The sequence below is a fragment of the Triticum dicoccoides genome, chromosome 2B, assembly GCF_002162155.2.
Source record: "Triticum dicoccoides isolate Atlit2015 ecotype Zavitan chromosome 2B, WEW_v2.0, whole genome shotgun sequence".
Taxonomy (NCBI): domain Eukaryota; kingdom Viridiplantae; phylum Streptophyta; class Magnoliopsida; order Poales; family Poaceae; genus Triticum; species Triticum dicoccoides.
Genome location: NC_041383.1, coordinates 559,882,717 through 559,895,015, shown reverse-complemented (window position 1 = coordinate 559,895,015; position 12,299 = coordinate 559,882,717). Strand labels below are relative to the sequence as shown.

Below are 12,299 nucleotides of genomic sequence, written 5' to 3'. Positions count from 1 at the left end.
ATGTGGTAAAAGTAAAACTGACACACATAAAAAAAAATGTACCAATGGTCAAAATAATAAATAGAAAGGACATATTCCGCTTTGCGCAAAATAAGAATGAGATTAGCAAAACAAGTTTTCTGAAAATGAGTTCATTTTTGTTTCACAGTATTATCTAAAAGAACAAAAACAAAAATAAATGTACCAATCGAACCGATTAAAATAGTAAATAGAAAATAGGAAAATGACATATTCCGCTCCAAGTAAAATAAGATTGAGATTTGGTAAAAATGTTTTTCTGAAATGAGTTTATTTTTATTAGCCATGTATTGTATTAATTATAGTTAATTCATTATTCTTTTTTAGGCAATTAATCTGTTTTTTTAGTAGAACGGTGTGATGGATAGAAAGGCTGGGCTGGGTTAGTTTTGTTTTGTTTTTGACAAGGCCCATATGCATGTCGACCGCTAGCGCCACAAGGAGGCACGGCAGGGTGCCGTGCTTAACAGCACAGTAGAGGAGCCGGTTCCGTCCCTGTCGCCATAGGTTTTAGTGGGGATGCGGTAGCTACCTGCACATTATAACACATACTAGTTTCACCTGCGAGCAAACGCACAATTAACTTCGTCCCCGGCGCCTTCACCTTCGTCCCTTTCACAGTACTCCACATCACCTTCGTCCCTGACGTCCATCGGAGATGAGCAACCAGGAGGAATCCTTCGTCATTTACGTCACCGCGTCCGACATGGACATGACGGACAAACCTGTCGTTCCCGAGCTCATCGCGTCCGACGAAGACAACACGGATGAGCCCACACCGCCGGTGGATTCGAACCAATTCATCACCATCTACATCCCCCGTCGGAGAGTGCACGCCCTCGCTAGCCAACCGGTGACGGATGACCAGCTACTTGTGATCGTCAGCAAGCCGAAGGAAGTATGTGTGTTTCTCCGCACTGCGTACGTGGTTGTTGGTATGATATTCACATGCAACGCACTGATGGGAGTGATCGCGAAAACGGTGCCAACCAGTGGAGCGGCCTCTCGCCCGCCCCACTATCTTCTCTGTCCCAGGATCAATCGCCGGGCTATCCTCTGTGATGGGTAACATTCTTTTTAGATGTGTTTGGTAGGGTGTATGAAGGGTGCATGAACCCAAGAGTTTTCTTCTTGACCCATTTTTGGGTGTTTGGTAGAGTGTATGGAGGGTGCATGAGTCCATATTAGCTTAGCATAAATACACTAGAAACATGCATGAAAAGAGCATGCATAAAGAGGGGTGTTGAGTTGAGCATGCATGAAGAGGAAACAATAATGCTGAGACGAGAACGCAACCAAACACACCTTACCAAACCTCGTTTATGTTATTCAGTTCACTAGCATAGATCTTTGTTAGCTTCAAAAAAAATCTTTGTTAGGCATGTATTTACTTCTTTCCAGAACCTTTGGCATGATACACTTTATTACCCCTATCTGATGACACGTGTGTGGCAAACAACTTGTTCATCACAACCGTGGCTTGCCACACTGTTGGAAGAAATTTACAGCAATGTGTTGTAAGTAACAAGACAAGTAGTTCTAGCAAAAACAAAACATATGTTAAAATAGCAACTTAGCAAGGTTTATATATAGACCAAAATTGTAGTCTAGAGCTTAACAAGAGATGATAGCAAAAGGAACACATCCAAATACAACAAGATTTTGTTAACCAAGGATTGTTGGAATAGCTAGAAGTTATCTTATCATTTAACACTATACTGCTTGAATATTCAGACTCAACAGCGTATTATTTCAGTAAGAAACAATGTGTATTTTATATCATGTACTGACATACTGATCATCCCATGTGTCCGTTACTAGAAAGGCATAACCTGTTAAAAGCGAGATACTTCCACTGCCCCTACAAAGATACTTCCACTTTAAATTGTTTAAATCGGGTTCACTATATGCTTATGATTATTGCAGTGTATTGCCTCTTGATGAAGTTTCGGAGCGAAAGAAACTTCCTTTTTCTCCTGCAACTTCAAGCAGGCTCAACTTCATTGCTTATCGTGATTTTCAACTGGACTAACTTTGGTAGGGTTTTTTTTCATTGGTTATTATATCTTTGATGAAAGTTTTTGGTTCTGACGCGCTCTTTGTGCATGAAACTTACAGGAGACACTCTGTTAGTTTCCTCCATTGAACTCTCTGTGATGTTTGTTTGCCTGACCGTTTACACACTAGCGGAGTTTAGCGTAGACCAAGGGGGGCCATGCCCCCCCCCCCCCTAATTTAGGCATTCATTGAAGATCATGCTAGCTTTTAGGCCTAATTAGTATTTCAACGAGTGATTAGCCCCTCCTGGCCTACTAATTTGTTCCCCTTTAGTCATGGCTCCCTCTTAAATTTTTCTCAAGCTCCGCCACTGGGTTTACAGCTATTTTTCTGTTGGTAAAGGCTATGCTTTCACCTACAAGGCCCCGATTTAGTCTCAACAATCCCAGCGATTCTCACAGTCCTGATAGTCCAGGTAAACACTTATACTTGATACTCTAAAATACTCAACAATGACAGCATGTGGCAGTATTGTTTAATTGAGTACTCCTTTCATATGTTCATGCCCATGAAGATGCAAGTTTGGCTCTTTTCAGCCGTTGCATGAATTTTTATCATTACTAGCACCCTGAGGAAGAGCAAGAAAATGCTAGATTAGGCATACCAGTGGCAAGGGGATTACAGGAGGCATTCTATTATATGGATATGTTGTCCGCAGATTCTTAGGACACGTGTCCTTTCTTTTCTTTCCGTGGAACTAAAGTACATTTGCATTCTATAGACTTGTCAACTCCATTGTATAGTGACTGAGTGACTTACAAGTTACAATAGTGTGTGTACTTATCAACTTGGTGGTGGTTGCTTTATAATTTACCATTTTTCGTCAATGTAAACATAATGAGCATTCTATCCATTGCACGGGGTCAGGCTGCCCATACCTGATGATTGTTCTGTTCTGTTATGTCCGCGTGCTAGATTGTTTTTCCATGTTAGTACAATCTTTTGTTTGCTGGGAGTGTGGTGGTTCTGCTGGTATGTGCCATTCTATGGAGGCCGCTGTTGTTCTGGTGTGGCGTGGACTGGCTTGTCGGATGTATCTGGGGAGTAAGGGGCTGTTTGGTTCCCAGCCACAGTTTGCCAAGTCAAAATTTGGCTGCCACAGTTTAATTGGCATGTGTTTGGTTTTTGCCATACTTTGGCTTGCCACACTTTATTGCTCCTATGGTCCACTTGTTATAGAGACAACTTTTTTGCCAGCTTTTGTCAAAGTTTGACGTTTAATTTTTCAGCCACACTTGTGTGGCTTGCCATACTTGTGTGGTTGGCCACATTTTGGCTTGGCCACATTAGTCTCCAACCAAACATACCCTAAATTACAGGAAACCATCACCTTGAAAGCTAGATTTGTAGAAAACACTATGTTACATTTTTTCGATAGAAAACACCATGTCGTGCGTAATCTTTTTGCAAAATGCACTGATCGGCGGATTTGGCTCGATTGAGCATGTTTATGACAGATTGGGCCTGCTAGTCAGGCTAACATGGCACCGCCTAAGTAACGACGATGTTGACTAACGTTATCATCATGTGTGGCCCTGTGGGGTCCACCTGTCATTGAAAGAAAAAATCTAGTGCTCGTCAACCTCCCGCCACTGACCAATTCGTTCAGATCCGCTGCTGCTCGTCGTGTCCACCGTCGTGCCCTCTGCAGTCCACGAAGGAGCAGATGCGTGAGCTGCAGCCTCCGCTCCTCCCAATGATGTAGACGCACGAACTTGATGGGGGGACAGCAACCCAAGCGAGGCCGAGCCTCTCCTAGCAATGGAGGAGAAGGAGGAGCTATGGGGGAGGGGCAGCGAGACGTAAAGGAATGCGAGCAGCTGGTTGCGGTTGATGCCGATGGTGGTGCCGGCGGCGGCGGCGGGAGAGAGAGATGTGCGGGACTGTGAGAGAGAATGAGAGGAGAGAGAGAGAGACCGAACCCTAGTGTCTCCCCTGATTGGGGATGGAGCAGCAAATAGATGTAAGGCGCGTGAAACTGGGCCATGGAAATACCACTGGTGCCCTCGGCGGGGCATGTAAATTACAGGCGGTGACACGTGATATTTTTGGTAAAGGGTGCACTATTCATTGCTACAACGTCGTTTTTTTATCCAACGCTGAGCTCTTCCACGCGCGAGATCCAACGGCCGAAAACGCATCAGGCAACCAAAATGAATGGCCGGATTCGTCTAATCTCTATGGGTGTCCGGGAGCTCCCACGATTCTTGTTTCTGGATAAGGGTGTGGGTCTGTGGTCTATTATAAAAGTAGAAGAAACATCGTGGCGTCAGTGGAAACGCCTTTTATCGCTTCATCAAATCTCGAGTGCCCTCTATTGGATTGGAGTTCCCTAATATTTGTTCACCAAACCTCAAGAAACTCCTAAAAGCAGCAACAACTTTCCCAAACGAGTGAACCAAAACCGGGAAACAAAGGCGCACGGGGTTGAGATTTTGGTTTCGTTCGGGCAACAGCTTGGCTAGCAAAACTTCCTTACATTAGCCCATTTTTTGGACAAATTCTTTCGGTTAACCCTAGCTCGGCGAAAGCACAGCCAACGCTGCCACAAATGTGATGTGAGGTCGTTTTCTTCTCCGTGCGCCGTCCGGTTTTAAACGCCAACGGTCGTCTCGGCGCCGGAGTCGTGGAGCAGCGCTCGCTTCTAGAAACCAATGGGGTGCCGTACCGACCAACGGTGGGGGCCCACGGCCGTGACCTCTCAGTGCACCACAGCCCTGCGATCCTCCCATCGGGCGGTCCAGACCGCTCTCCTCCGACCAGAGAGAGCGGCCGCGCCCACCGGCGGGCCCGCCGTGCATGTTTTAAAGAGGCACGCGTCCGAGCCAGGTGAAGCCATGCCCTGACCCGAGTCAGACGGGGACGGAGCAGACAGAGCCAAGTAAAACAGCACCACCAGCTCTGCACCGCCGTGGGGCCGTCTCCCTCCGCCGCCGGAGCTGTAGCACCGCCGGTGAGTCCTCCTCCTTCTTCATTTATTCCCTCCCTTCCTCGCCCATCCGAATTCCGGACGGCATTGTTGTTTAAGCTTCAGCGAGCCAGTGACCTCATCGATCCATGGCTTGTTAATTCCGCAGAACTCGACTCGAGCCTAGCGAGAAAACCATTTTGTTTGCCGAGAGCAGCAACGGCAATTGGGTCTACCAGAGGCAGAGGGGATATGATCAAGGTACAGGCCCCGGAGCTGTACAGAGACAGCGGCGCGTTCGAGGCGAGGAAGAGGCAGTCGCTCAGGGCGCGGTACGTCTACGGGCTCATCTTCTTCGCCACCAACCTGCTGGCCTGGTTCATCAGGGACTACGGGGCCAAGCTGCTCGGCGGACTGCACCGTACGTTCGCCCTGTGCATTTCCTTCCAAACCTTCTGCATTTGCCATGAACGATGGATGAAACATTCTGAATTTGCTCTGCTCTGTACTGCTCTGCTGTCTGCTGTGATCTTCAGATATCCCGGTCTGTGGAGCAGGGGACTCGAAATGCTTCCGTTCTGGAGGGGTGCTCCGGGTTAGCCTGGGTTGCTTTGTATCCTTGGTTTAAACTACAAGGGGATAGGAATTGTTTTGTTTTGCACCTGAATTTCCGGATGCAGTCTGCATACTCTCCTTGAGGCGGTCTGCATTTTTGCATACGGTCCTCCAGTTCAGTTTCCACAGTCCTCGTCAAAACTAAAATGATACGCATGGGCAATGACATCAATGAACCGTTTGTGTTCCTTTCGTTCACTTCCTTACATCAAGCGGCAGATATTTTTCTGGGTGATGTTTGCCACAACATTTGGAACACGCAAGCTCCAGGGAGTTCGTAATTCGTGGCATTCTGGATGCTGGGCTCTCAAGTTTCTTGTGTATGCCGTGTCAATCGTCACCCCGTTTATCATCCCTAACATCTTCATCCAGCTCTATGGTAAGTTTCTTTTCGGCCCATAACTGTCACTCAGTAAACAGTAGTCACCTCTTGCCTCACTGCATGGTGTGCCACATTGTAGTTGCTGCAAAGAGTGAATGACATGGTTACCTTAATAGATGTGCACCAATGATACACTAAAAATGTTGCCTTTCCTTCAGATGATAATCATCATATCTGCTACATTTCACCCAAAATAAGTTCATTTCGTTTCAATGTACCATTGCAAAGGTGTTGTATTTGGAAACTGTAAATTTCTTACAAAGAGAGAAATAGTCAAACTTCCAATGGTACGTAGCCTTTTTTAGAACAAATACCCAAACTAACCTGAAGGTGGAAACAAAAAACGGGTTAAAACTTAAAAAGACGCTTGCATTATTTTTAAGAAGACTGAAATTCTGTATGTAGATCGTTTGGTGAATGGTGAGCTTACAAATTTTGGGCAGGTAAAAGCGTCAATATGATATTTTATAAGAGAAAATAGGAGACATTCGGTATAGTCATTTCACTATGCTCAAACCCATTAACCCTAGTCAGAGACTCAGAATGTTATAATGATCCCATTTCACCTTTTTCCAATGGTAGTGCAGTAATTAGTATGTCTGCAATGATACATTGGAAATTCTCCCTTTTCTCTCAGCAATATATAAGAGAGGCTATGATTTAAGTGTCAAGGCCAAACCGGCAACTTACAGATCCTTTATTCGGAAAAAGAATGAAAACATGACATGAAAACCAATTTTAATTGATTCAGTAGCACTAGTTCCATTATAACTTTGCATCTGAGTAACAAGCCTAAACATTAGTGGGCTGAAGAAATCTACTCCATATCCTCTGCAGGTGAAATTGCTCGAATGGGTGCTGGGTAATCTTAATGATTCTTGTTTACTCCCTCCGTCCTTGAAAGAGTGTACTTCCAACTTTGTTGGAAAGTCATTTTTTTTTATGTTTGACTGTAATTATACAATAATAGACCAACATTTATGCCATCAAATTAGTAGCATTAGATTCATGATAAAATATATTTTCGCTATATACCTATTTGATTTCACAAGCATTGACATATTTTTGCACAAACTCGGTCAAACTTTGAGATAGTTGACCCTCCAACAAAGTTGGAAGTACACTCTTTCAAGGACGGAGGGAGTATATTACTGAGTTTTGAGAAGTTTCAACCATTACATATTGCAATGGTTTTGAAATTTCCACTAAACTCACGTTGCATTACAGGTTATAGTTAATTTATGTTTCGTATTCCTCCAGGATATTTCTCATTCTGCAGCTTATAAGCATGCTCCACCTCATATCATGGTGCAATAAACGTTGGATGCCAGATGCTGGATCAAATCAATGGTACATAATTATTTGAATAGTCGGACATTTAATTAGCTGTGTTCTGGTGTCTCAATTACTTCAACGCAATGTTAAAACTATTTTAGGCCATGCCAAGGATGATGTTTTGTGTGCTTTTCAGCGGCCTGTTCGGATTGTTCTTGTCAACTGTCTCCTTCATTGCCTCATTTGCCGGAATCCTTGTGCTATATATTCTGTACGTTCCAAACTCATCATGTGTGTTCAACATCTTCACTATTATATGGACGGCAGTCCTAGTGAAGATAATGATGGCGGTGTCACTACACTCAAAGGTACGAGAATATTGCAGCTCCAGGCCTCAACTTAGTTATAGAGTAGTTAGTGATACAGTATTCAACCGGGGAACTTCTTAATTGAAACAAATGTTGACAAAAGAGAGGATTGAGATAAAGCATTGAAGTAGTATGAAACATAATTGATAGGCAAATTTCAAATAAATAAGTGGCGTTAGGAGCAGAAATAAGTTGAAATGATTGATTTTGGGAAATGTTCAGTTGGCACAAGAAAGAAAGAACATATGTTCAGTTACCATAAAGAAAATGACAAATGGTTGTAGTTACTTGAACTTTGGGGCAAATGATCAGATATCTCCCCTATCACATAGCTTCCCGTTACCACTCTAGAAACCTACTAAGTTCAAAACAACAGATCATTCCAATTTTATGCTTGTGCTACTGTTCTACAACTGCAATCAATACTAGTGCCCTATTGCTGCAGTGCTGCACCTCCATGTTTAACCGATAACCAAAACTGTTCATGCTCACCTTTTGCCTTGCATTGCTTCAATCTGCATAATGTGTATGATTTTAATTTATTTTTCTTGCTAAAAAGGTTAATGAGGGTCTTCTATCTTCTGGAATAATGGGCTCATATATTGTGTTCCTCTGTTGGTCTGCACTACACAGGTATTGTCTTATCCTTAGATTTATATTCCTCATTTGCCCTTCTACTTAACATTGCATTACCGAAAAAGGCTTTCGCCCCGCTTTACTTAACATTGCATTTGCGGCTCATTTTCATCAATTGCAATGTGCAGCGAACCACGAACTGGAAAGTGCTACACTGAGATGAAAATTGGCAAGGATGGTAATTGGGCTACTATAATTGTAAGTGAAAATTGTTAGTTTCTAAACTATGACCTAGTTGCACTCTTTGGAGGTTATAGTACCCTGAAATTGGCACCGAAATTTCTCTGTACATTTGCTTGGTGTCAAGATTGAAGATTCCCAGCCTGCTCCACTAAAAAAAAGATAGCCAGCCTGCAAAATTGGACCACCTAGCGCCTCACCTGAACTAATGAGTGGATCCTATTTGTCCAGCTTTATTAAGGGCCTACCACAACTATGTCGGTGGTTTAGTCATACACATATCTTAGTGAAGAGCATCATGTAGCATTGTAGGGGTGGTGGGGTTCGCAACATATTTCCGATAGAGTGCACTCGCTATATATGTTAAGCATGTTCACTGTTTTTTCTGGATGGGCATATCTTCGCTTTTAGTTTGCTAGTAAATGCAGTCTTGATGTTCTAATTAATCGCTTTGTGCTTTGCTAGAGCTTCATTATTGCAATTTGCTCCATTGTGTCGGCCACATTTTCTACTGGAATCGATAACAGATCCTTTCAAGTAAGTTTTAACTATGAGTTTTCTGGATAGTATTCAAGTTCTCAGTTGGTATGCAAACAATCAGTTGTTCCACGTGTCCATAGGTGGAGGGACCAACCTGGGCTTTGCCATTTTTCTTCATTAAGTACCACTATGTGGAGCTCTTTTGCTAATTGCATAGGGCTGTTGGCACCTCCTTAATCAGTTGTTCCAAGAATCAGAATTACAGTTTAGTACATAATACTAAAAAGGCATGCAAATCTATGTTAATTGATTTTTTTCTGAAAGACTATGTTATTTAACACTGTCATGAATCTCTTCAATGCTGTGCACATTACCCACGATACTAACAAAATGTTATATTTTTCAGTTTCGAAGCGATGAGATCCGGTTGGAAGAGGATGTCCCCTACAGCTACGAGATTTTCCACATTGTGTTTGCGGTGGGGGCTATGTATTTTGCAATGCTATTCATAAGCTGGGAGCTTAACCATCCAATAACAAGAAAGTAAGTTGCATTGTGGAGAAATGCACCCATCCTTGTAATTTGAAGTGACAACATGCTTAATCATCGATGGGGTTCTAATATAGTTCAGTTCTTGCCTTCAGTGGCGTACTGCTACATTGCCACATTACATCTAGTAACATCCTCTCACATCCTCCCATTTCTCAAACAGGGGGAGCATAGATGTTGGATGGGCAAGCACATGGGTAAAGATCATGAATGAATGGCTGGCATTTTTCATATACGGTAAGTCGCCATTCTTGTTGTTTCCATGCAGCTCTGTTAACTGAAACATTTGCTTCCGCTTCACAAAACAGCTACCCCTTTGTTCACATTCAGTTTCAGTACACTAGAAGCCAAGTTTTAGTGTGTTTGTTCACTCATTTCACTTCGTATGTAGTCCATATTGAAATATCCAAAACATCTTATATTTGTGAACAGAGGGAGTAATTCTAAAGAATGGGGATCCTTTTTTTTTCTTTCAGAAACTGTCTGTCGCATTTGCAAATCCTCCTATTCATTGTGAATTATTTACTTATTTTGCATGTGGTTGCAGAGGACATGGTCCGAGTTAGCACTACTGCTGTAGTAATACTGACGATTTGTCCTCTGCACACTGCAGTTTGGAGACTGATCTCCCCAGCTCTGTCAAGGAAACGACCTGCCAACGATGAAGAGTCCGCCTCCACAATATAGTATTGACAATAGCTAATTATTCCTGACCAATTTTTTTGTAAGTCAATTCATATCTTATGCATATATACAACAAAAAATGTTCAGGTGTATTCTGTATGTATTACAGCCACACTATATCCCGCAAAAAAATGCACACTAGTGTGAAGTTTTGTACAAGTACTCAGACGTGGCCTGTGACTCCATCCAACTGCTCCCGAAGTCAATTTCTTATTTCAATGAATATTTAAAGAGTATATTTGTAAAATGTTCTCACCCACACCAACTACTTTTTTTGAAGAACCCACACCAACTACTGAAAATAAAGAACGTTTCAAATGCTTGAATGGGTCTTGCTCAGGCCCAATTATTCCATGGGCTCCTTGTGCGGAACGAGAGCCCATCTCAAGATCTTCCATCTAGAGCTCTGGCAGTGTCTTGCAAGGCATGCAAAGCACCGGGTAGAGAAGAGGGGGAAATCAGTGGAGCTCCAGTCTCAATCGCCTGAACTCCAAATGCAAAGCCGGTTTGCGCGTCCGCTGTCCCGTCACCGCACGCCCTAGTTTCCACCACCATGCCCGTTGCTGTCGATCCAGATCCCGATCCAAAAAAGGTGGAAGAATCGCATCGGTTCGTTAACCAGATGGCACGTTTCTCTTCTCTTCTCTTGTCTTGCGTAAACGTCTCGAGATGAGATGAGATGGCTGTACCCATCAATCCATCGTCGATCGCTAGTCAAGAAGGATCGCAGATAGATAATGGGCGGCTCAGACTGGCGTGAAGCAAGCAACAACGGTGTGCGTGTGTGGTTCTTGACTTACCGGTACCCTAATATTCCAGTGTGGCCTGGCCGCCATTTCAAAGTTCAAATCAAAGTATTCACCGCGTCACCGCCTACGTCGTACTAGTCTAACAGTACTGGCCAATTAACTACTCCTAGCTCGGAGCCGGCGGCCCGATCAGCCGGCTGCGCCGGAACGCGCGGCGGTGACTATTCTATGGAGAGCGTGCTTCAGAGTCTCATAGATCTGCACTGCACTGCTCGCATGTGCGAACACAGGCATACAGCTAGCCAGCATTCAGCACATGCAGTGTCTCTCAAGCAAGACCTCGAGCGTGGCCTTCGATTTTCTTTCTTTCCTTGGCTTGTAGTGTACCGAAAACTGAATGATGTGTGCAGTCTCAGGGAGGCTGATGCAAGCAGGTTTGGCCGTTTAGTTATCTGAATTCAAGATCTATAGTACTACAAAAAATGGTGCCAGGCCTTCCACGAAGCTATCATGCATCTTCAGAGCCATAATAATGTGGCTTCCTGCATTTCTTATTCCCGCCTACCATCATACTACCTGATGCAGTATAATCTTCTCCGAAACAAGTGCATTGTTATGTATATCTTGACTGTACCTACCTCTCACATTACCATCTATCGACCGACTATCCTACCACCACCTCTTAGATTCTTTTTCTCTCTCATCGTTATATATTTATTTATGAGATCTGCTTGACTGTTTCTTCACCTGACACTCTCAACGCTCCTGCAGCATTTAACAAGCATGATTTAATGAAAACGTGTCGTACAAATGGGAGGTACAGGGCCACTCCATGTTAGTACCATACAGTGTTAAGCTCAGCTATATGAAAATTCACCGGGGCGAAATGAACCACCGAACTCATCATCGCAAGTGGGCGGCAGCACAAGCCACCATATGTACTATACCTCTGAAAGAATCCCTTGCCGGGACATCGTGTCCCATCTGAAATGCCACCACTTGAGCGATTGCCGCAAATCAGAATCATCATTACAGGAGTGTTCAAACAAAAGAATCATTACGGGACAGCACTGACATTTGACAAGATCAGCAGCAAATGGGAGCGATGAAAAGCAGAAGCCGAGAGGACAAACACACGACAAGATCATCGTGTCGCCTCCTTCGACCACCACGTCGCCGGCCGGCCGGCGAGGATTCTTGTGTCGCCGGTTGGTTCTTGCACTGCCTCACACACGCACGAGCTAGCCAGCTTCGTCAACCTCTTGATTGCAGGTTTAGCCTTGCTAGTGGTGGTAGTGTGTTGGGTTCTAGAGCCTCAGTCTGGTGATCTTAAGGATTGTCCTGATCGCCAGACCTGAGCTCTGCTTGTTAGAGACCAACAGAGCTACCGCTTCTAG

The 12,299-nt window shown here is 43.9% G+C and overlaps 1 protein-coding gene across 1 annotated transcript; it reads left to right on the top strand.

Annotated features, from left to right (window-relative positions):
- The first annotated feature begins 4,922 nt into the window (after window positions 1-4,922).
- LOC119364839 (probable serine incorporator) lies at window positions 4,923-10,406 on the top strand. Its single transcript, XM_037630393.1, has 13 exons — window positions 4,923-5,029; window positions 5,154-5,405; window positions 5,521-5,597; window positions 5,819-5,978; window positions 6,819-6,843; window positions 7,242-7,331; window positions 7,453-7,624; window positions 8,184-8,257; window positions 8,389-8,458; window positions 8,906-8,977; window positions 9,327-9,463; window positions 9,633-9,706; window positions 10,083-10,406. The coding sequence occupies exons 2-13, from the start codon at window positions 5,237-5,239 to the stop codon at window positions 10,154-10,156; spliced, it is 1,194 nt and encodes a 397-aa protein (XP_037486290.1). The 5' UTR covers window positions 4,923-5,029; window positions 5,154-5,236; the 3' UTR covers window positions 10,157-10,406.
- Window positions 10,407-12,299: the final 1,893 nt, after the last annotated feature.

Bases quoted from the DNA above. Each gene is read 5' to 3' on its own strand.
- LOC119364839 (XM_037630393.1), top strand. From the start codon at position 5,237: ATGATCAAGGTACAGGCCCCGGAGCTGTACAGAGACAGCGGCGCGTTC. The intron at 5,979-6,818 runs GTAAGTTTCTTT...TATCCTCTGCAG, and splicing joins CATCTTCATCCAGCTCTATG to GTGAAATTGCTCGAATGGGT. The intron at 7,625-8,183 runs GTACGAGAATAT...CTTGCTAAAAAG, and splicing joins CGGTGTCACTACACTCAAAG to GTTAATGAGGGTCTTCTATC.